Source organism: Glycine soja, chromosome 13, assembly GCF_004193775.1.
Source record: "Glycine soja cultivar W05 chromosome 13, ASM419377v2, whole genome shotgun sequence".
In the NCBI taxonomy this organism is placed as follows: domain Eukaryota; kingdom Viridiplantae; phylum Streptophyta; class Magnoliopsida; order Fabales; family Fabaceae; genus Glycine; species Glycine soja.
In genome coordinates, this window is record NC_041014.1 from 18,606,635 (window position 1) to 18,632,582 (window position 25,948).

The 25,948-nt window shown below is 35.2% G+C and overlaps 1 protein-coding gene across 6 annotated transcripts; it reads right to left on the reverse strand.

Moving 5' to 3' along the window:
* Positions 1-1,320: 1,320 nt before the first annotated feature.
* On the reverse strand, positions 1,321-25,742 carry LOC114382273 (sister chromatid cohesion protein PDS5 homolog A-like). 6 transcript variants are annotated; one of them, XM_028341570.1, is made up of 28 exons: positions 25,532-25,742; positions 24,700-24,933; positions 24,359-24,540; positions 23,881-24,001; positions 23,171-23,398; positions 22,787-23,003; positions 22,506-22,651; positions 22,263-22,420; positions 22,027-22,176; positions 21,900-21,948; positions 20,354-20,545; positions 19,560-19,739; positions 18,323-18,462; positions 17,648-17,768; positions 15,086-15,226; positions 14,889-14,966; positions 14,547-14,689; positions 7,614-7,731; positions 7,394-7,528; positions 6,587-6,780; positions 6,339-6,486; positions 6,116-6,247; positions 5,871-5,972; positions 5,311-5,775; positions 3,568-3,617; positions 2,190-2,284; positions 1,719-1,789; positions 1,321-1,633 (listed from the first exon to the last, which is right to left on the reverse strand). In XM_028341570.1, the coding sequence occupies exons 1-28, from the start codon at positions 25,625-25,627 to the stop codon at positions 1,607-1,609; spliced, it is 4,113 nt and encodes a 1,370-aa protein (XP_028197371.1). In that variant the 5' UTR covers positions 25,628-25,742; the 3' UTR covers positions 1,321-1,606. The 6 variants fall into 6 exon arrangements, 3 of the variants coding, with proteins under 3 accessions (XP_028197371.1, XP_028197372.1, XP_028197370.1); XM_028341571.1 differs by having other exon boundaries at positions 6,137-6,250; XM_028341569.1 differs by having other exon boundaries at positions 6,116-6,250.
* Between the last annotated feature and the right edge of the window lie 206 nt (positions 25,743-25,948).

Sequence of the window (25,948 nt, forward strand, 5' to 3'; positions counted from 1 at the left end):
ATTTTCATCATTTGGAACTTTTGATGCGGTTTTTGAGAATTTTTAGACTTTCGATAGGTGTTGAACTAGGTAATCTAGCTTTGAAGCTTGAAAGATGAGAGTTTAGAGTAATTTGGAGTCAAGAGAAAGGCAACTAAAAGCTCTTTAGAGCTTTGATCTACCAAAAGAATGGTCATTACCCTAGGTGTGACACTCACCACAAGTGCATGTCCAAGAATATATAAATTAGTCACAACATACTCCACACCTAGGGTGAGGCACACAAACAGTTTGTTATTTTGTATTTTTAGGTTTTAGAATTACATGGGCTTGGATCCTAATTGTACCTTTATTATAAATAACTCTCTTAGGGTTACCAAAAGGGTTTTGAACCTGTGTTTAAATGGCTAAGAGCGAGAGCTTGGATCACGCTTCTTTATCGTTTTTTTTTTCTTTTCTCCTTTTCATTTTGGTCTCATGACTGTGTGAGTAATGTCTTCTTATTCTAGGGTTAAGGCACTGTCTATGACCATCATTGATGTTAATCCAATTACTTTTATGTTCTCTTAATTCCTTCTTTGATTCTTCTCTTATTTGTTTATATATATGAAATGCCTAGGTATCATTTTTCAAAGTTTGAAATGGTTAAGAAAGTAAAATGATAAACCTAACATGTTGACCCTATAGGAGAGGAATCTAGGTTTTAAGTAACGATGGTAAAATTAATCTTGAGAGGATAGAAACAAATTAACAATGAATTCAACGAGTTTAATTGAATATAACTACCATGGAAGTAAAGCATATTCACTTAGATATGCTACTATGACTTCAAAGAGAGTAGAAATCACCTCAGGTTAATTTTCCTTCTAAGAGAATTACGAAGAATATTAGAATATGAAGGTTAAGTCAATAGGAAGACTTGGTGTCAAAATCCCAATCTTGAAAGTTTTCTAAACCTGAATTTATCTAATTAAAAATATTATTTTATCTATTACCTGATCTAATTTCTAAATCTTTCTCAAATCAATTCTTAATTTTTTCCAATTATTTAATTTTTATTTGTATTGCAATAATTACTAAACGAAAATGCAATCCATGTGAAGAGAAAACTTATTAAATTATTTAGAAAAATTAAAATTGATCAGATAAATTTTAAGAAGGTAAAAGAAAATAATAGCCATTTTTTTTATTTCTAAAGAGGAAAAGTAATAAGGTGTAGTTTTCGGACAAAAATTACTCATAATAATTTTGGTTTTATAAATATGAAAAAAATCATTTTTAGTCTTATTTCAATTTATATTTTAAAATGTGCCTCAATAAACCCTTCTCACTAACTATTAATTGGAGTTACACGTGATTTGATTCATTACGGTAAAAAAATCCCTACATTATGTATATTATAGATTACAAAATATGAATCGTAGATTTAAGGTAAAACAATTTAAAGTATCGTATCTAAATGGAAATATTAATAATATATACAAGGCCAGACAACTGCTTAAAGCATAAACATATATGCATGCAGGATTAAAAGAAAATGTATAACACAAGCTCTTGATTTAGTGCATAACTCGGGTTAAAACATGCAGTCTTTAAACCCAGTGTCCGTGGGAACACGGCACAATATTTATACTTTCCGTCTTGTTCTTCTAACCTGAAAATGAGAAACTAAAATTCAGACAGACCCAAATACAACTTTTGCTAAAGAGGGCAGCAAAACGTGGCAGGGCAAGACTTACAGCACATGCATTTGTATTGACAACTTCTGAAGCTGATGTCTCTATACATTTCCCCCTTTCATTTACATTAGCTACACCAAAATTCACATTATTTAGAGAAAATTCTTGAGGACATACAAAATCCTAGACATACATACAAGTAAATCTTGTAAACCATGATGAATCAATAAGTAGCAAACAACTAAATATTGTTGAGTTATCTTAGTGGCAGTGATTGTTACCTCTACAACATCTCTTTAACTAGTGTTTAGTATGCCTCATTTTACTAATTGTATTTCCACCTAAGGACCATGTAAGATGGAACACACATATTCACAGGTTATTTTCCCATGTTTATCTGATTCTGTTACAAGTAGAGAACTCTATATTCTTGGGAATGTTCCAATATTAGAACTACTCTTAATAGGCAATGCCTGTTTTATACAAAAATATCAGCCACGAGATCCATTTGCTGGTTGCTGCACTACTTACTATTTTCTTTATTAAGTGGTGTTCCCTTATTAGCAGCTACGCGTCTTGTAACAGTAGTTTTTATACTACCGAGAGAAGAATATTCATCAGGCTCACTGCAACATCAAACAGGAGACCATATAATTTTTTAAATAACAAAAAAATGGCATCTTAAACATAAGTCACACAGGAAAACGAGATGTATAGCTGATATAAATGTTTAAAATTTATAGGCTGGTCAAGTCTCAAGGCAATGGAATAACAAAAACAGAAAAAAAAAGGTGACATCAGATGAGATACCAGCATTGGCATAAAACTGCAGATAAATGACAATGTTAGATATCAATGGACTACTGTATGGTAAAGTTCAATAATTTAGGCATGCAAGTCCTCACACTGCCCACCATGGTATCATAAAAGGAAGGAGCAGGGGAAATAATCAACAGAATCAAGAGTGGTTTTAATCAAGTGACATAACCAATAATCCGTATTATGCGTCAATGGGACATTGAAAATGTGATTTGACTTCCTGGCTAGACACGAACAATCAAAGTATATGAGCTGTCCAAATAATATCCAAAATAAATATAAGCACTACTCCCCCTCCCAAATAAAATAATCAGTAGAAGTAATAGATGGAGATCAGACAATACTATGCAATGAGAATATATAAAAGTACTTGGCAGAAAAACAAAAGTTATAGAAGACCAATAAAATGTGTATTAAAGGTGAGTTCTTTGTTGTAAATAGGCATTAATTCAGGAGAGAATATCTCTGTTCATATTCAGAGTATATTTGAAATTATTAGGTTAGATTTTTCATATTTTCTGTCTTTCCCTTAATAGGCTTAGCCTATTCATAGTTTCCATCTTTCCTTTAACAAGTTTAGCTTATAAATATATATCATCCAATAATATTCAGTTCTCTTTTCAAGTTAATTTTTGTTCAAATGTACTCTTGAACAAAATCCAAACATGCCATATTGTGTTTGGACAGGCACAAAAGATTAAACTCACGAAGTTATAGCAAATATCAACCATATCTAATGAATCTAATGAATAAGTAAATTCTAAATAACTGTGTAAATGGTATTTTTCATTCCTTGAATCAGATCAGATTGGTTAAAACGTAGGTTTAAATAGAAAAATATGTACATCAATCCGGAGGAGGATCCTAATAAAGGAAAGAAAAAACAAAGCCTATTCAAAAAAAGGAACAGGTCTATACAACAATTTCAGAGGCAAGACAGCAAAGAAATAAAATCCTACCTCTATCAAGAACAAAATCACAGAAGATAAGGAACTAATTTGCAACATATTAGGATAAAATAAAATTAGCTATTCAACACAATTTGTCATAAAAAGGGGGTAAAAAACTAGAAAGTAGTCATAAAACTCACTGGAGGCTGAAGCGATTTTTATTAGACACATCTTCTAGTATTTCTTGTTTCTACACCACAAAGTCAAATGACATTCATAAGAGTTGTTTCCGCTGGATATACACTTAGGCAACATATGAAAAGGGCAAAAGACACATAAGGTTCAAATGAAGCTCAAAACAGGAGACCTATTTTTTAGAATGGCAGAAAAGAATTTTAGCAATTATCCACTAGGTATGGGTTGATTGCACAACAATCATTAACCAAAAGCATAGCGCTAGTTTGGATAATCTTCTCAATAAGTACTTAGATGAGAGGAAAATAAAAAGAATTAATGAGATAAAATGAGTCAAACATATCCCATAAGTTAAAACTTAAAATCAACTCATGCATCTCAACTTTTCATAAGCTTTCTCATCTAACTTCTCCATAAGCATCTATTAACTTATCAAAGCTTTGCATTCTTGCCTTAGAAAAGTCTTAAAAGTTGGATTTTATAATTGAAAAGCTCCCATAAGCAAGAAGCTAATCCAAACTAGGTCTTACTTTGATACAATCAGTAACTATGAAAACCAAGACTTTTGATAACAAAAAATCTAAAAAATAAAGTCAAGGAAATACTGTTTGCTTTCCAGTTGCATATGGACCTCATTATGATTCAACACACTTGAAGGTTCAAGCTATACATAAAGCATATGCTATAAATAGTAACCTAATAAATGGTTTATATTTTTTATATAACCTCAGTTGCATTAGGCTCAAAGGCCGTACAAAAGAACCATTTGATAAACTTTTTAGTAAACACTTATAGGAGAATAAAATAGCATGAACCAAAGAGATAAAATAAATTGTATATCTTTCATTCGCAAAAGTCAACTTGTACACAACTTTTTTATAAGCTCTGTTGTTTAACTTCTCCATCAATTGAGGTACATAAGTTGATTTTAACTTATGAGAGAAGTTTAATGCATTTTACCTCTTTAATTCTTTTTATTTTCTTATTCTATTAGTGCTTAATGAGAAGTTTATCACTTGAAAAGAGAACTGAAATTGTATATTATTTTCTGTTAATGTACAGCAGTAGGTACAACATATATACAGACATGAAAAATAAATTCTAACCTAGACATTTTAGGCTACAAATCAGTAAATAATAACAGTAAGAGGGAAGTTAGCAAAACTAATCATAATTAGTAAAACAATGAATAAGGAAATATTTTACACATAATAAAACTACAACATTATTCAAACTCAAAGCACAAGCCTACTCAAGCCTTTTATGCTAGAAGGTTTTAGAGAGACAAGGTGGTAAGGATCAAACTCTAAACAACTTTTTCAAAAAGATTCTCACAACATGTCAAGCAGCCAACTCATCCTAAATGTAGGTTGGGATAGACTATAGAATAGTTCACGTCTTTAATAATAGCAATCCCTAAGGCTTGAATAAGCAAGAACAGAGAGAAAGCTGACATTTTCAAAGTTTTCACGACATCAAGTATTATTTTTAATGAATTAATTTTCATACATTGTCAACAAATCAGAAATGATCCCAAGCATGACTTCTAAAATAATTATTATAAAAGTCAACAAATTTATTATACACATCAATCTATAATTAAATGATAGTATAAAGAAACCTTTACACTGTCAGTGCATTCTAAATAAATTTACTTTTTCATATCATTCATTAAATATACTTAAATGAACATGCAAGTATAACAAACCGTATTCAACTTTCGATATTTGAAAGAATTTCCCACCAACCTTTGAGCCACATGTATCTTTCCGTTTGGTTCTACGACATTTGGAAGGTTCAACAGTATGTTTGCTACTTGTCACAGCATTCTCCGATGAACAAGCAGCAGCTCTTTTTGATTTGCGGGTTGGCACATGTGATTCAGTCAGAGAACCCTTAAAGCGCACAGAATCACTTGATGAAAGCATGTTTCTCTCTATTGTCTTCTCACAGTGTTTTGATGCTATTTTTTGTTGCTTCTCAGTCATAGAGCATTCATGCAAACCAACAGTTCCAGAACCAGACGAAGGCACACATTTTCCCCTTTTCACTGAAGGGATGTTTGGCCTCACAGCTTTAGCATTTGCTATTTCTCTCCTTGACAAATCATCCGGTTTGCTAGATGCCGAGTCCAGTACACCGTAAATATTAACATTAGACTTTTTAACATCCTGTTGACCCTTATGACCATGCTTAGGAAGTGTTTTTGCAGGCTGATAGCATCATTAAAAAAAAAGATAAAATAAAAATGAATGGCATCATTAAAAATGAGAAACATTATTGGCTATCGTGTTTACATAAAACCTACCTTTTGAGCATATCCATGAGGCACAGTAGATTCCTTAAGTGCATGAAAGACTCTACTTAGAAATTTTTCATCAAAAAAGGACTTCGGACATTTTGAACTAGTCTGCAGTTAAAAGTTTCATCCAAAGCAAAAAAATGTGTGAACAAGACGAACAAGCTAACTGTATAAGCTTAAAAATAAAATAAATTACAATCTGATTAATCTTCTGTGTAAAGGAAAGACAACAATCCCTCTAGAAAACTTACATCGTTCTTAATGAGACTCACTCTATATAATGATGAAGGCAATAAAATTTGTCCAGGTGTTTGCAATACAGAAATTCCACCATGATTGAACTCATTTAAAATAAATATCCCAATTTCAGCCAGCATATGCAGCTTCTGCATTTCACAAAACTCAATAAAACTTACAGTCTTACATACAACAAAAAGCAAGTAGTTAATGAAGAACATGCTCAAAGTATTTTACAGGTGTTATCTGCGCATCAATGGCATCCTCAACCTTTCTGATTGCTCGAAAAATACTAATTACATGTAAGACAGCATCATTAACAATGTCCTGGGCTCCCTCAACAATACTGATGTCAACTAATGCCTGCAGGATAAAGAAAAGTGGACTACAAAGAGGAAATCCAGATGTGTCACCATCTTGAGAGTGTATATTCATATGCCATAATTAGTGAAACTAAAATATGAAGGATAATTGCAATATATTACCTGCAAAGGTCAGCATATGGTTTTTCATCTTGACAGACTTCAAATGGAAAGTCATTATTCCGAGCCAGAACATGAATCAAGAAGACCAAAATGTAGGCTGGGTAATCAATGATGACTCCTTGAACAGCAGAAGTTTGTCGTCTACGAGCTAATATACTATAGTCCTTTATAAACTCTCTCATATATTTATAGTTCTGAAAGAGTATCAGTAGCCATTAAGCAAGACAAGCATAACCCAATAACAGGACAGGTTCTAGAATATATATATATATATATATATATATATATATATAAATCAATAATGAGAAAATAGCAGGCTTTCTTCTGGGGCTATATTGGGAAATAAAAACCTACATTATCTTCTTCGAGTAAGCTATTATGATCGTAGATAAAATTTGAAACTTAACCAATTTTTTGTCCACTAGATCCAACAGAGAAAGCTACAGAGATTCAAGATTTCCCTTAGATATATTTGGATTGATGGAATGCAATGATACTAGATGCCCTTGTTTGGATTGTTTAAAAATAAGATGGAACGGAGAGAAACTTGATGGAATGCACTCCATTCCATACATTTCTTTTTATTCCTCTCCAATTTCACTACTATGGAATGGAACCATACCCTTTTCCTTACAAATTCCAAACATAGCCTTAATAGTCTACATTAATTAAAACATTTCAATTGCATAGATTTACAATTAGATATCCAGCAAAAATAATGCAGCATGACATGAATCAAAACTCATAAAATGAAAAGAAAAGAGAGTAAAAATCACTTACATAAAATGTTAAGAGACATAAATATACCTGATATTGCAGATCATCAGTGCCATCTGTTACTGCCAAAGCAAAAGCACAAGCAAATCTGATTGGTAGTTTATGCTCCTTCAATAACTTTTGTGTCTTACTGAGAAACGTGCTCCTAACAAAGAAAGAAGAGTCCTGCAATATGGATAGAGATACAAAAAGTTGAAATAAAAAAAATATCATAACAAATCAAAGTAAAAGCAATTCTGCCATAAGATACCTTGGCAATCAATATAGTGAATCGAAAAATATCTGGAGTAATATGTAAATCCCATTTCCTAGCAAGACGAAGAATTGCCTTTGCAGCAGCTAATCTGATATGAGCCTTATCGCTTTCACTACACATAGTAAACACAGCAAAATTTATAAGCAAGTTTAATGCATGAATGTTAACAGTTTAATGCGCACCCAAAGAGAGAGAGACAAAATGGATAAACATAATTAAGAGCATAACTTATATTAGTCACTATTGGAGATCCCACATCGACTAGTGATAAGGCCATAGTATAAAGTGGGGGCTTCCCTCATCTGAAGAATTTTGCACAACAGATTACCAACATGTGATAATTTGAGATGCAGGCACACACAGCTGGAACCAAATGAAGGTATTTGTCCTTTTTGTGCTCAACATTTTTTTTTAATGGCAAAAATATGTATGTATTATATATTATCATAAAATCAGTACAAGTGGTACTGTTGTATATACATCCTAGAGTAATTTTGGGCGGAGCTATGGTGTCCTAATACAAGCTTTAGTGCAGGCATTAGGCAGCCATAGATCTGTATCTAAACTAGGATCCCAACCACAAAAAATCTATAATCCAATCCCCCCCTGAACACAAAACCCAGCCCTGATGTTGCTAGACCAGGAATGGAAAGGAATGCCGAATCCTTTTTCCATATTTTTAAGCCATGTCCAGCAGAAAAATAACGCATCATCCATCAATTTTTGACCATGGAAGCTTTCGTTTGAGAAGACTATCCTGTTCCTGTGGTGCCATATACATCAGGTCAGAGAAATCCACCATGTTTGTCATCTTTGTAGTCAGATACCATCGAGATTGCAATAGGAGTTTTGAAGAAACTCTCGGTGCTTCCAGGAAGATGCCTGCTGTGCTTAGCCAAGACAATGTTTCCCACCATAGTGACATGGTTTTGACACAACTAAAGAAAAGGTGTGACGCATCCTCATCGCAAATTCTGCAAAATGGGCAGCAGACATTGTTCAGTTCCACGTTCCTTCACCTCAAGTTAACCTTTGTTGGAAATCTATCCCAAATCAACCTCCAAGCAAAGTGTGATGCTTTACTTGGGATTTTTAGCTTCCATAGTGCAGTAAATGCTCCATCATGATTTTCATCTATCATATTTTGATTGAGCAACATCTAAGCATTCCCCACTGTGTAGCTCCCACTTGGATCCCCCTCCCAAATCCAAATGTCTTGTTGCTGAACTTGTACTGTCGGACCCTCTATATCCTCCATAAATTTTGCAGCTATGTCTATCACACCCTCCAAAAATAATCTCCTCCACTGGAACTGCCATTCCCAATCTCCATTTGTTGCCACCCCTAGCTGCTGGATATATTGTTGTTGCTGTTGAGAAACGCAGTACATTCTTGGGTACTTCTCCAGCAATGGAACCCCATCTTCCTTCCACCTGTCTTCCCAAAACTTCACCTTTGATCCACTTCCAATTTTCCATTTGGTCCTACTTTTAAACCAGCCCCCCCTCCTCAGTCGAGTTGCAAATAATACTTAAATCCTGCCACTAGAGAGACTCTCTATTGTTCCTTTTTGTGCTCAACAAGATGAAACCTGTGCTTATATTCTGTTTTCTTGTCAAGTTTCTGAAAGTGTTTCGAAGCTTTGTTATGCTTGGATTAATTTAAATACTGGACTGCCTGAAGATCCGTCTTCACACTTGCTGCAACATGAAGCTTTATGTCAAAATGAAAATGAATTGCAGAGGTGGTTGATTGTTTGGGGAGCAGTAGTCTGGAATATCTGGAGGTACTGAAATAAATGTGTTTCAAGATATCACAATTGATAGGTATAATATTATGAAGGATGTCATTTTTATTCATGGGCCTGGTTGAAAGAATCTGCAAAAGACTTTCAAGAGTCATTTGATTGGTGCTTGGCAAAGGCTTGAAGTTGAGTCATTGTGTTCCAAGGTTGTAAAGGACGACAGTCGGTATTCGAGGTGGCTAGCCTTGGGCTATTATGGTAATACAACTGGATGCTGTTTTATGCAGTTATAGAGCTTGACCAGTTGGAATTAGCAAATTGTTGGTGCAGGGATACAGCATTAGGATAGTGGTGGATAGTAGGATGTTCTGGGTTTCCTTACTCGAAATACAGATTTTATTTGATACAGGGGTGCTACATCTTTAGTTAGCACTGGCAGCTTGATTTTTTGTTGGATGTGTATACTTTTGGGGTGGAATTCAGTGGTTATGCTTTGTTGGGGGTAGAGCATAGGACTTTTGTAAGGGTGGGTACCCCATGTACCCTTATCCTCTATTTTAATGAATCTTTTCTTTGCCGATTAAAAAAAAAAAAGTCAGTTTTGTGGGGTTGAGTTTAGCCCAAACCCAAATTCTAACATGGTATCAAAATTTATCCTAGCGATTGTTGTTGGACTTATCCAGTGTTCTTAAATGGTGGCACTATGGTCGTTATGGTGGAATGGCGTGACAGGAGACAGCTCGACAATTTTTCATCCGCAGATTCCAAAAAGTGGTCCACAATAGACCCCTCCTAGATGGGATAGAATTTCAGTCATTAGATCAGCAGCACAATGACATGCTGAGCGGGAGATTTACGGAGGAAGAGATAAGGGAGGCAGTATGGGGCTGTGGGGGAGAGAAGAGTCCGGGCCCAGATGGAATAAATTTCAAATTCATCAAGGCATTCTAGAACTTGGTGAAACCAGACATGCTTCGATTCATGGATGAATTTTATGTTAATGGCATCCTCCCAAGGGGAGGTAACGCATCTTTCATTGTTTTAATTCCCAAGGTGCCTAATCCGCAGTCGCTGGATGAGTATAGACCAATCTCCCTAATTGGCTGCATGTACAAGATAGTGGCCAAAGTGCTGGCCAATAGATTGAAGAAGGTCATGCCATTTATAATACATGAAACCCAATCTGCATTTATAGAAGGGAGGCATTTGATACAAAGTGCAATGATAGCTAACGAAGTGGTGGATGAGGCAAGGAGAAGTCAGAAACCGTGTATAGTCTTCAAAGTAGACTATGAGAAGGCCTACGACTTGGTCTCATGGGATTTTTGGATCTATATGTTAAGGAGGATGGGCTTCTGCGCCAAATGGATCCAGTGGATAGAGGGATGTTTAAAATCTGCTACTGTATCAATACTGATAAATGGTAGCCCCTCGGCGGAATTCTCACAACAGAGAGGTCTAAGGCAAGGTGACCCACTAGCACCTTTCCTATTTAATATAGTGGCAGAGGCACTCAATGGACTCGTGAGAGAGGCTGTCAAGGGAAATCTGTACCGAGGCTTTTCAGTGGGGTCAAATAGAGTGGAGGTTAGCATCCTCCAATATGCAGACGACACAATTTTCTTTGGGGAAGCTTCACAGGGGAATGTCAGGGCGATTAAATCAATCTTGCGGATTTTTGAACTTGCATCGGGTCTCAAGATTAATTTTGCAAAAAGTGGTTTTGGTGCATTTGATATGTCGGAAAGATGGAAGTTTGATGCAGCCAGTTGGTTGAATTGTAGCTTGTTGTCCTTCCCTTTTGTCTATTTAGGCATACCTATTGGGGCAAATACGAGGCAGGTTCAGATGTGGGATCCTATCATCAAAAAGTGCGAGAGGGCATTATCTAAGTGGAAACAAAGACACCTATCCTTTGGGGGGAGAGTCACCCTTATCCAATCAATCTTAAATTCTATTCCTATTTACTTTTTATCTTTTTTCAGGATTTCCAAGAGGGTAGAGGATAAGCTAGTTAGCTTGCAGCGCAGATTTCTGTGGGGTGGAGGTCCAGATAAAAACAAAATAGCGTGGATTAAATGGGAGATAGTATGCAGATCAAAAGACAAAGGAGGCTTGGGCATCAAGGACATAAATACTTTCAACCTTGCACTACTTGGTAAGTGGAGGTGGAACTTATTCCAGCATGGAGGGCAGCTGTGGGCAAGAGTCTTGCAATCCAAATATGGAGGGATGAGGGGTCTAGAAGAAGAACCTGGCAGCAATAAAGATTCATTGTGGTGGAGGGACCTAAAGATAATCTTTCAAGCCTTACAACAAGACGAGCAGCTCAAAAAAGGAACCATGTGGAAGGTAGGGAGAGGGGACAGGTTTAAATTCTGGGAAGACGAGTGGATACAAGGAGAGGCCTCATCAGCAGCATCATAGCAATAGCATCATCAATAACTTGAGGTGGAAGGTGGGTGATGGGGTCAGAATCAAGTTTTGGAAAGACAAGTGGAGGGAGGGTGATTTAAGTCTCCAAGACAAATACCCAAGCTTGTACCAAGTGAGTACTCAGCAGAATTATACTATCAACTCAATGGGCCTCTTAGTTGATAACAGATGGGAGTGGAAGTTCCAATGGAGGAGAAATTTCTTTGATCATGAAATTGATATGGTGGCAGCTTTCATGGCAGACATTGATGCTGTTCAGATCCAACCTTCCAGTAGGGACCTTCTCCTCTGGAGGGCTGATCCTGGTGGATCTTATTCCACAAAGTCAGCCTACAATCTCCTGAAGGATGATGGCAGTTCTGTTACTGAAGACAGTGCTTCCAAGATTATTTGGGGTCTGAAAATTCCCCCAAGAGCAAGTGCTTTCTCTTGGCGAATCTTCAAGAACAGATTACCTACCAAGGCTAATCTAAGGAAGAGACATGTGGAGCTGCCTTCTTATAATTGTCCTCTTTGTGATGTGGAAGAGGAAACTGTTGGTCATGTCATGTACTCCTGCACAAAAACTAGATATCTTTGGTGGGAGAGTTTGAGATGGGTCAATAGAGTGGGTCCTTTCCCCATTGAGCCTAAATATCATTTTCTGCAATTCTTTCACTGGAGTGGGAAAAGCTATGTAGACAAGAGATGGGAAGTTTTTTGGGTAGCTCTATCCATGACTATTTGGAAGCATAGAAATGCCTTGGTGTTTAACAACCAGACTTTCAGCCCCAAAAAAGTCATGGATGAAGCTTTATTCCACACTTGGTCTTGGATAAATTGTATGGAGAAAGATTTCCATACTCATTTCAATCAATGGTCTACTAGCTTGAAGGAAGAAATGTCTTAGGGGGGTTTTCTTTTGCTTTGTGGGTCTCCAGCTACTGCGCTTTTATCTTATGTAGTTGGGTTTGGCAGGTTTCTGCCTTTGTATCTTTTTGTTATATTTCAGTACACTTAGTACTGAATGATTATTAATATTATCAGATTTTTGCTGTGCAAAAAAAAATAAAAAAATCACAAAGTATCCAAGACTGTATGTAGTTTCCCAACAACAGAATCAGATAATCCAGCAGTTGGGAGAATTTAAGGACAACGTATGGGAGTGGAACTTGTCATGGAGGAGGCCGTTGTTTGATAATGAGATAACAATGGCTTCAAATTTCCTAACGGACATTGGAACGAACACAATACAGAGAAACAAAAGGGATGAGTGGGTGTGGAAGGAAGATCAAAGCAGACAATACACAGTGCAGTCAGCTTATACACAGGGAAGTAGTTGAGGGGGAAAAGGATCGAGCATTTGAGGAGCTGTGGAATCTAAAGGTGCCAAGCAAAGTTGCAGTTTTTGCTTGGAGGCTTCTTAGAGATAGGCTGCCTACTAAAGTCAATTTGTACAGGAGACAAGTAGAGGTTGCGGATAGGAGCTGTCCATTGTGTGGAAATATGGAAGAGGATGCAGGGCATTTGTTTTTTCACTGCAGCAAAATCCTCCCCATTTGGTGGGAAACACTATCTTGGCTGAATATTTCAGCAGCTCTACCGATTGACCCAAGGCAACATTTTCTCCATCACGGTTCCATAATGGTTGGTGGTACAAGGACTAATAGATGGAAGTGCTGGTGGCTTGCTGTAACTTGGACAATATGGCAGAAAAGAAATAAGATCATCTTCAACAACGAATCCTTGGACAGCAACAAACTGATTGACGATGCTTCTTTTCTTTTATGGATATGGTTATCAAATCTGGAGAAAGGCTTTGCAGTACACTTCAATCAATGGTCTACTAATATCAGACAAGGCTTTTTGTACTAGTATATTAATCTGGAGAAAGGCTTTTTGTACTAGTATTTTAATTATGGCAGGGTGAAGCCTTTTTGGTTCCTACTCAGACTCTATTTCAGTCTGATCTGGAACCAGATTATGGCCATCCAACTAATTGTATCTCAAGTACCTCTGGTACTTTTCTCATATATATGAATATAATTATATTTGCTGATCAAAAAAAAAAAATGGTGGAATGGCGTGACATATTTTTTGCCAACCACCATAGACAACTTGTAAAGGGAGGCCTGCTATGGTAGCACCATAGGCTGATATGGTGTGCTTAATTATATGGCAGAATTTTGGCCTTCCTCCTTATTCCACCATCCACCATTGATAACACTGGACTTATAGGATGTCAATTCCTGCAAATTTCACACTCGACAATTGAGATGTCCAGTCCTTGGCATGCAGAGGGGTGTTGGAGATTCCATATCAACTAGTGATATGGACAGAGTAGAGTATATAAGTGAGGAGCAATCCTCACCGGTTTTGTGGGGTTGAGTTACGCCCGGTCACTATTCACTACAAGGCTTTGTAAGGTTGTTAAGAACCTTGGAATCTTTTAGACTTTTGCAAAACAACAATAGTCAATGATAGACTGTTTTTTTTTTTTGGAACAATGCATCAAAGTTCAAACCAATGAATGACCTTCAAAAAACTACCCAAGTCCCTGGCCACTATGATTTTATATTTCATGTCAGCTAGTGAGTTTAAAATATTATGAATCGAGGTCAAGGTTTTCTGTAAGTAAAAACATGAAATCAACTACAATATTTATTAGGGTAATGGAAAAATGAAACCAAAAGCATTGTATTTGTACCTAGAGCTAGTGCATACAAAGATTGACCTAAAGAAAAAAGAGATAACTATAAATGTCATACCATGAACCAGTAGCTATACTGATGAAATTATCACTTTCACGTAGCATTCTTGACAAAATGTCCAACACTCCATTAATATTATGCTTGACATGGCTCCCTTCACAATGCAAAGAAATCTTCACCAGTGTTTTCAGCCCATAAATCTGTAAAATCATGGTCATGAAACTAAACAAATTACAAAGCCATTATGGAATGAATACAATGTACACCATTTGAAATATTCCACACCTAGTAAATAGCATTTTCCTCTTACATCGCATAAAACAGATTAGAAAAAACATTTATATAAGTCAGATGAGAACTTTGTAATCAAATGCACACTATCTGATTCTTCATACCAACCTTTAATCGACAAGATTCGCTACATTGAGAAGTATCATGAAAGGATGTTGCATAATGACCATCATCCAAATGCTCCATCTAATCAAACATGCAACTTATTCCATGAACAATTCATACAGCTAATATATTTGCCACAATATCAACATGTTCTGGCAGAATAAATTAAACAAGCAAGATTTATAGTTAAATTCAAGTACTTGAATGATCTTCTGGCATATATATGATGTGATCTCTTCAACTTGAGTTTCAAAATTTGAAACAGAGTATTGTGCAATGAAACCCAAAGATTGCAAAATAGTAGGGACGTTCCGCTTGCTATATAAAGAATCCGCTAGCTCCTGGGCACGTACAGAGAAAAAGAAAAGGGTAATGTTAGTTGTCATTGCTTAGAAGCAAATCAATTACTACCAATAGAATGTCCAAATAAGCTTTAACTTATAACGGTCAATAGACAGAATGAAGTATCCTCGTGGAGTGGTTTGAGCTTTTATAAATCAATCAGCATGCAAATAGGTATGTATGATAAGTAGTGTAACTAGAGGTCACTAGTAGCCATAACAAGGAAACAAATTTTTTATTCAACTCCAAACCTAAAGCTTTTACAACAATCAAATAAAACCCAAAGCATGGGTGACTATGGATCAAGGGCTTATACACAGCAACTAGGTTAATTTTGCTCATATTACGGGGGTCAAAGAGGTTTTATAACATCAAAGAAATGAAGAATTATCTTTTTTCATTTAAAATATATGAAATTATATGCAATTCTTTTATAATTTCTTAGTTCTTGGAGATAGAACTAGACAAGAGACAGCAGGGAAAATGATAGAGTAGAAAAGAAATTGCACTGTATTTCAATGGCTAGTTGGCTACACTTAGGTCAATTGTTACTTTATCAGGGTATTCAAGAAACCCTGACCTCTGCCAATAACCAAAATCCTATTTCCCAAAATACAAGCTACCATCCACTTTTGGTTTCCCTCTCATCCCTCTAATTAGTTACCTAACTATCTATTGTTAATATTAGGGCATACCAATTCCTTGTTGCCAACCTATTCCTCCTCCTATAGGTATTTATTGGAGGTACTATCACTTTGTATATTATAAATAGGCTTGTGCCTTAGGCATCTTCAAATGCATGAAATAAATGTATAACAATTCATAGATATTGTAACACCTTGGACAAATTACACCAAAATGAGAGGGATCCAGAGGCTATGTAGGTACAGGACTATACAACTGCGAATGACTTAAAGGACTCTACAGTTAAGCGTGTTTGGCTTGGAGTAGTTATGGGATGGGCAACCTTCTGGGAAGTTTCTCTGAAAGCATGTGAATAAGGACAGAGCATGCTGAAAAGTCTCGTGTTAGTTTATGAGAATAGTCATTGATCCTAAAAGCAGCCAAAACAGATTGCCGAGATCTCTAAAAGAACTACCTATGGAGGGTTCTGACCAACAAGAAATTGAGTGAAGTTTCACCATGTGAAATGCCGTAGTGTATGAGCCGTTGAGAAGTTGACCATTAGGGTCATTACAAATACAATTTTCCTAGTCACTATATATACATGATACAATAAACCAGGGCACTTAAATTGAACCTAGACATAGTAATATATGTTTCTAAGTTCAAACACTCCCAACATAGGATAAGGCATATTCACCAAGCCTGATCCAAAGAAAACTCATCCATGAACCTCTTAAAGATTTGGTAAACATGCATCAAAGTGATCATAGATAATAACAAAATTGGGAGAGCTTAGAGAAAAGGTTCTTGTTACTAAAGACATGGTCGGATGCAACAAAATAATGAACCAGTGAGTACAATTGAGATAGACAAGCAAAATAATTGCTTTAAATCTTCAGAGAATTAGGTTAAAGTTACAAATCTTGGGTGGACCAAAATGGTAGCTTAGATACTAAATAAAGGCTTCTCAGTTCCAAAGTTCCAGAGTCCAATACAAGTGAGCCACCTGATCAATGAATAAAGTTGTTATTTTGGGGAAAGTTGGCCAATAGACATGTGACGCAGCTCTTTCATTTGAGCTGGATACCTTAGAACTCTATGCCTAGGTTACTTCCTTATCCAACAATCCCAATTCTATCATACTCTCCAAAGATCAAACTTCCCCCAAAAAACACTTATGATACATACCATAAAAACCCTAATTATTCATGTCCTAGTCCATCAAATTCCAATCCTAAACTCAGGTACTGCTCACAGCAATCTGCCAGCCACTAAACCTCATTGTTTTCGATCAAAATAGGCAACTAGTGAAACAATTTGCTTAGAAAAACAAACGTTTCTTTGGTAGAAAATATTAATCATACACTCATGAAAAAGAAAAACCTAATTAATTTCCCTAAACAATCTAATTAATAACCCCAATCTCATAGATACTGTTCACAGCACTTTATTGCCCACTAATTAAGTTTCCCCTTGCCTCATCATCTTCAATAAAAAAAAGCAAAAAATTACACAATTTATTTCTGTAAACAAAACAAAGTCTAAGTATAGATGCTTAGAAGTGTTCAGCAGATAAACTATGTTAAAGTTTCTTAGTCAATAAAAATTTCTAAAAGGCCATGTTTGACTATGGATCTGGACATTATTTATTACATGACCTTTCACTAATTTTAAGTCCTCTACTCCTCAATCTATTTTGATTTTGTAATTTCAAGATTTCAAGAGATTAGCAAAAAATTTGCTCAATTTTTTTTCTGCAAAACAGATTTGGCTTTATCTGATGATGCCCAAACCTCATATAACTTTCTGAAAACTGATTGTTCAAAACTTAAAGCAGCAATTGCAGATCCTGCAAATTTGGCTTGTCTGCGAGTTCCATCCAAGCAAATTCTCTTTAGTAATGGATAAATATCACTGCACACAGAAAACACAAGGAAACTAAATTAGAAACGTAGTCAAATATCAGTCTACTTTTAATCAAAAGGTCTAATTCAATTCAAAGGCAACATTTCTCCAACTAAAAGCAAAATTTCAACTTAACTCCAAACATTCATTACCTTAATCATAAAAATAAATTATTAGATCATTTAGCCAACTTTACATCTGGGGATAGCTCCCAAATCAGTATCACCCTAAGAAAAGGAGACCTATCTTTGAAAATTAACAAGCTGACAACATGAATACAAAGTATCTACAGATTACTTAATCTCTTGTAGCAACACCACACTAGTGCATGAAAAGTTCAGGAAGACAACCATCGTTTACAGGGGGGGAAAATTACAGATAAAACTGCTCAAAATTAAAAACACAAAAGTAAAATCTTCCAAATTAAAACAAAACAGCTTTATATGTCATAAAAGTATTCTTTGAAATAGTAGCAGCAATGGTAAGTTTTGTTAAACCAAACTTTCTGATGTGTAATGCTGTTGGAAACATTCAGCATATATTCAAGAAAAAAAAATAGATACCTATGATTGAAAGACATGTGAGAGCCTGCCTTTGCTATGACCTCAATCAGCTTGTCATTAACAGGACTTTTCTGTTCCAACAACTTTTGGAACTGCTTTTCCAAGCCTTTCAGCATAGAGGGGAAATTTCGAACAATAGCCTGGTTCAAGTAAAATGGTGCCAAAACTTATCAAATAATCCACATTAAAGACTATTGCCTGGCTCCTACAAACAAAGAAGCTTCCTTCAATTTGGCTACAATAGTCAAAATAATCTTAAAATCTTAGGGTAGCCACCAAATCACTTCATACTCAAAACCCTCTCTGGTTTTGAATTAATTAGTTTGACACAGAGACTATCACATTGATAGAGAAAACACACACAAAAACCATTCCTGAAACCAGATGGCTTAAGCTTTTATACTAAACAAGTTCTTTCATGAGGTATCTAAATTCCTTTTATCACATTTTCATTCATCCTCAACATTCACCTACAATGCACATGTAAGCAGGCACATATCACATCCTAAACAAATCAAAAATCCAAACCCTTCAACATATTTTGAAACTTTTATATTTTTTGTGTGTTTTGTTGAGTTTATTTCCATTTCAAGAATGTTTCCTAACTCTTTTATGTGTCTTTCTCAAATCTCCAAACATTTTGAAGATATCTGGCACATTTCAAGAGGTCTAAAACATATCAAACTGTTTCGAGTTTCAACCCTCTTCAATAAAGCCAAAAATGTTCAGTCAGAAAATTCCCAAAAAGGCAGAGAAGCAATATGAGGGCAGGTGTACAATATGCACATCTGTATCCCACAAATCTAATAGAAATGACAGCAGAATGCACATATTAGTGCCTCTAAGCCACCCTTATACAAAATTCATGCTTGCACCAATTGGCCATTCTTTCTTTTCTATTATTTTAACTACTCAAAATAAATGTATGTCAAACAATTAAAGGTGTACAAGTTATCTTGCAGCTATTTAACACTTTGGCTTAAAAATTATGATTCAACTGTAAGTGCCACAACATGAACATCATGTCAAATAATAGGTTATCTACTTTTGCTGGAATGCTTCACTAGTCACTATGACAATCTTTTAATTTGAATTGTCTAGTGCCTAATTTCATTTTCAGGCAGCAGGGTCAAATGATCTATCCCTTTTCTCTTCCCCACCAAAAATAAAAAGAGACTAACAACTAACTAACTAAAAGAAAGTATATTAAAATCCACTAAGAAACATTTTCTGTTACCAGCAGAAGATTTGCAGAAGAATCCTCCAAATCCTTATTTCCATTTTCATTATTGGAAAGATAATCTAAGATACATTTGACATGCTCTGAGCTGAAAATGTTGGATGAACATTTGGAGAAGAGCAGACGTAAAAACTCATAATTTGGATTGCTGTCTCCAATCATTACCAGATGTTTATCCTGCAAGCAAAACAAAAATGAAAGAGACATAAAATGTGGAAAATGGATGGTTAAACAAAAACAAAAATAACTACATAGAGAAAATTAAGAATAAAAATATGCATAGAAAACATGGCACAAGATGTATAGAAAAGTTCAAGAAACATCACACATGAAAACAGTGATTACATATTCTCAAAATACAGAGTGACTTAAATATATAATGTGTATACAAAATGCAATTCATTTTGTAAGAGAAGTCACAAATCATAGTCATACAACACACCTGAAGCATAACCAATAACGCCAATTTTTATGATCTATTAAGCCCAATCATCACAGAAGTCACTTGCCATGAAAGAGAAAAACAAAGTCACTGGAGCAAGTATGAGCAATGAAAAGAAAAATTATGAGAGAACCTCAACCCCTTATCCAACCAATAAAAATTTACTTCCAATCACAAGAGAACTACGTAGGGTATGACTAATGACTAATTAAGTAAAGAATGCAGTGTTAACATTTCCCTATACGCAGGCACACTCCCATAAAAGAATACTATGCATGACTCTCAATTAAAACTCATTCAAATTGCTGATATAGAATATTCTATGCATAAGTCAAAACAAACAACATACTTTCATAGTTTGTCCAATCGTGGCGAAGGCTTGTTCCTCCAACAATTTTTCAAGTAATTTAAACACGCTATTATCTTTAATTTGGTTTAACTTATGCAGACACTCTTCAGCTTTGTGAGAATCCGGGAAGAATGCTGCTATTTTTGTAAACATAATTTCAATCTTCTTCTGTGTTTCTTCTGGACAAATTTCCTGAAACAAGTTATGAAGCTCCATTATTTCCAAGCTATCAAATCATATACACAACACATCAAACTGCCTATATGTTAGGATGGCTCCATCATATAAATTCTTAACTATTAATTACCAGTTGGGGAAAAAAGTAAGGATTTACTAGCAGTAGAAGATTTTATTTTAATATTCAATGAATAAATTTAACCTATAAAAAGAGCAAATTGCAAAGGTTGAAATTCAATCAAATACACAAGTTAAACCTTTACTCTAAAGACCCTCATGAGTCATTACTCTCCCACTATCAAGAGAACCATCACTAAGACATCCCACACTGGCTAAAAATATGACCAGAATATTCCTGATAAGGTTTGGGAAATCCTCCTCCCTTAAGCTAGTTTTCAAAAGTAGATAAGGCTCATTCCATTTCTAATATCATATTAAAGTTTTTCCGATAGGTACACCCATAGTTACATAATTAGTTGAATGATTAGAGTTAGTTAGTTGGGTGCTGAGATAATTAGAGAAACAAAGCAAGTTGCCTATAAATAAGAAAATGGGTTGAGAGGGAGATTTCATCTTGTGATTTGAGGGCGAATTCAGATTTTTATGGGAGAGTATGGGGCCTCTAGACCTCTCGTTAGTCCTGGGAATCATTTGCATACTTTGTATGTTAATAGAAGCTTTTTTCTCTATAATTCTGTTCCAGTTTCTATCACTTTCCTCCAATCTTAGGGTACATTCGGTAGAGTGAAATGAAATGGAATGAAAGTGAATTGAGATGAAAGTTTTAAATTAGAGTGTAAAATTGTGGATTCCACTTCATTTTACTGTTCATTTCACTCCTTTTCAGCTCTCTTTCACTGCAAACAAACAGACCCTTGATGTTAGGCTACCCATAGATGTCCAATCATGCAAATTTCAGAATTAAGATATCCAATCCTGGGTGTAAGGGGTATTAAAATGTCCCAGGAATACGGGCAAAATATTTCTTATAAGACTTGGACATTACTCCCCTCTTTAACAATTTCTTTGGAGCGAGTTATGCACCAATCCGTTTCTATTAACCATCATATTAGTTCCATATTGTCTAAATAGAAAAAATAATCTTTATTGCTATCCTAATTACATCATAAGATGCAATAACAAACTCTGTTTTCTACTCCCAAATCTGTCACTCTTAAATTACAAGTAGCAAGCCTCCACTAAGTACTCGTTAATCATTAGTTCGCATTCAAGATATCTATTATCTATATATGCCATTTCGTCAGCAATATACAACAACTTATTCAAGTATTCCAGCTATTTCTAACCAATAAAAACTCTAAAAGGTGCCCTTATTATGAGTAAATGCTGCCGAACATTTTATTGGTACCTTCAATTTCTTCCGCATAGCCAAATAGCTTTTCATTTCATTTTGGAACCTGGAAAAAAATGGAACAATTTGTAAACAATAATACTCTACTTTCATCCTGTTAACAGCAGCATGTTGGTATTGGTACCTTCTCTTTTGAGTCAAAATAGTATCCAGTGCCTTTTCATGAGGAAAACTGAAAAGAGAAAACATGTGCATCCAATGGTTTGTCCTTTCCTCAACCGAAAGATCCTCAGGGAATAGATCATTAGCAAGAACAAATTCAATGTTCTGGAACCTGACATGTTATGAAAAGTAACCTTTACTTCTAACAAGGGAACACTAATTTTGATTCAACTAGCAATTTCAAATCCATAAGCTGACCTGAACTCCTTACAATCTTTATCATAGCACAGCATCATAATTTTACATGGAATCTCTTCGAAGTGATCACTAATTGTCATGCTGCCTTCATAACATTTCTTGCAGTAATCTCGATATACCTTTATCAATTTTTGCAAGGCACTCTTTCTAACAGTAATCTGGAAAAGCATTAGTAAGTGTTAGGGATTCTTTATTTTCACTATTTCATCCTTTACCAAGCATACAAAATTCAATAGCACATGCCTTTATATCCCGGAGTCTTTCAGTGGCTTGAGATAGCAGTTTGGATGAAACAAGTTTTAGGTTTGAACTAAAAATATCACAGGCAACAAGAACTGCCTGCTTTCTCACTTGGTCATCAGAGTCTAACAATCGATCTCCAACAGAAGCTGTTCAATTGCAAGGTTATCACAAATCACTTGGATGAAAATTGCCAAGGACATTTGAATATGGAACCAAACTAGATAATATCAATAAAACTATAAAAGATAAACAAGTACAAGAATATTTATGAAGGAGCTTACTCATAATTTCACGTGATTCTGTCCCATCATAAGGATTCGCTAAATAAAAAGCTTTAGCACATTGTAGAGCACTGATCCTAACATCCACAGATTTATCAGAAAATCTTTTCAAAAACTCCACGAAAAGCTCATGATACTTCTGAACAACATGATGTTGAAGTGCAAAAAGCATCCCCACCAAATTTACAGCTTTTATCCGAACATCAACCTCATCAGCCTATGAAATGGATTGCAAATATAGAAATAGAAAAAGGGTAAGAATATCAATACATTTGACAAAAAAAGAAAAAACAGAATAAGCATATAAAAAATAAATGAAGTAATTTCAAACAATTGGTTTCATCTTGTATACAATTTTAAACATTTTGACATAAAGTAGTGTACCGATAATTCTTTAATTAAGCTTGGGATGACATCAAGAAGCATCTCAGGTGCACACTGGAAAACTTTAGAGAAAATTTCATTGTAATATTCTTTAAGCTCGCTGCCCATAGCATCTCTGTCATGTATGCAAGTTGTTAAAAACCCACAAACAAGGGAGTTCAGCTCATCCTCTTGTGCACAAGCTTTGATGACCGATGCAGCAAGTTTATCAGCAGTGAAAATTGCATCCTGTTGTTCAGTTGGAGTGAGATTTTGAAACAATGACAATCTGGTTTCATATAAGATAGAGAAGTGTTTAACAAACCCAAAAACATCTGAATAGACAAAAGTAAAACTTGTGACATCTAAATATGACTACTACTACATAATTATGAACAGTGGTATTCCCAGTAATTAAAGTGAGAATCAAATTGCTCAATAATTTGCATCAGATCAGACTTTACGAAATCAAACCAAAGTATAAGGCTTTAAACATAACAGAGACTAAGCATATTGACTAAAAAACCAATAAAGCACAATATTTTGTGGATAATAGCTACATTCTTGTGGACGAAAAAGGGAAAATAAATGAAAATGAATTACACTCAACATTTGATCTATAATCACAAAGCTTATATGTATAACATTTGTTTATCATGAAGAAAATATTAGGAAAAGTAAATATAAACTAAGATTAAAAAAAATAAAAATGACCAAAAGAAAGCTCTTACTTTATTTTGCCTTATAAGATTTTGTAAAATCACTTCCAATAGTTGCTGAAAAGCCTCCTCACTCTCGTTCAAAATATTTATCATTATAGAAGTCATGGCACTAATCAAAAGGTGTTCATCTCTGCAAAAAAGGTATGGTGGATCAGATGTCATTAACTATTCCACTAAAATCAACAATCATAAATGGACTGCATATTTCTGATATTTCCAAGGAATGGCTTCTGCACAAGAAATAACAGCTACAGCTATTAAACTGCAACCTCCCAATTCCCACCAACTAATGTATTCAACTAATGAAGAAATGAATAATATGGAAAATCCCTTATAGGCTAAAAACTAACAATTTTGTCTCACAAGTCAGACACAGAATAGTGCCCATATAAATAGACCTAGGAATTTTTCCCGATTAGATAACAAGCTAAGAAATCCAGTAAAATAATAAATAATAAGCACAAGGAGAGAGGAGGTAGATCTCAACCTCACAACGGAGAAGAAAATATTGAACATCTCAAGAACCAGGTCTATGCAGTCAATCTCCAGCATTATCACACAACACTTTAATTGAGCCATTGTCTCCAATACTTTAACCCTTTTTGAAAAGAATGGACTTGCGGTATCAGCTAGATCCTCAAACAAACTAATGATAAGTTTAAATACATCCTGAGAACAAAAATACATCTGCAGTCAGCACAATCATTAAATTAATGTTATATACAACTAAAGCACTCAAGGACCCACATACATAACAAGCAAAAAAAAATAAGAAAAAGGGAAAAAGAAGACTGCACATATTTTAAATAGGCTACACATAATGGATACCCTCAAATGCTTGTCTTCAAAAGGCGGTACAGGTGCCATGATTCTAAAAAGGTCAGTGACACACATGGCTACCAGAAGCCTAACTTCCTTGTCTGCATGTTGAAGAAGACCGCCACAAACCACAGCATTTGCCAGGGGCTTTAAAGCATCTTCTTGTTTCTTAGCAGCTTGTACTTCTTTGGCTGTTCGTGGTTGTGGAGACTGCTTTATCAGAGCCAAAGCATTTGCAGCTTTCTGCACAACATAACAATAACAATTCTGTCAGCATACCAGCATCTAAGCTAAACACCAACACTGAAAAACATTTTAGAGAGGAAACTGAAATTGATTACAGTGGAGCGACAAAGTGACTGATATACTCATCGAAAAGTAACTAATTATCCAACTACTGGCAACCATCTAACTAATCATGAAGTAACCAAATTCAACATGTCATGGTTTTGTTTTGCTTATGTTTTTTTTTTTTTATCGGCAAATGTTAGTTTGCTAGAATGTTAGTTTTGTTGGCAAAGAGGATCGAAGCTGCGATCTTTCCCCACTTCGCTTCTCTCTTAACCATCCAAAGCACCTTATCTCTCCTTCCAACATGTCTTGGTAACTCAAACTACGAAATACGAATTCACGCACATTCGGAACTCTATTACCAATTTTCTATTACAACCTAGTTCAACGCACTCGAAATTCATCCGCAAACCACAGAAATCACGAACATGCTTACAAATTATTATCAATTTAAAAAAAAAACGAGTGGAAAATGCATTATAATGGCGCAAGTGACACGTTTAAAAGAGAGAGAGAGAGAGCAACGAAAGCATGAGAAGGCGAAGCTTACTCCGAGGGATTTGACTAAGAAGTCTTTGTTGGGACGAGTTCGGTGAGCGAGGTGTCTTCCGATTTCGGAGACGAGTTGCAGCGAGGATTCGTCCATGGAGAGAGAGAGATTGCGAGTGTGTGAACTGTGAAGGGAAGGGATGATTTTCAGCAGGGAGGATCCCGCCCTTGCACGCGCGTCAAAGACTAAATTGACAATGCCAAAATGAAATTCAAAACCAAAATATATAAAGGAAGAGGGACAAGAGGCTTTTTTTCACCATTTTGGTGTAATTTTGAATTTGATATTTTCAAAATGAAACTCATTTTTTTACCATGTTTGACCTACTTTTGATTCGTACTTAATTATATTTCATAATTTAAGTGAATATAATAGGATAATTTTCACGTATCAAATTAGTAAAAAATGGTTCAAAAT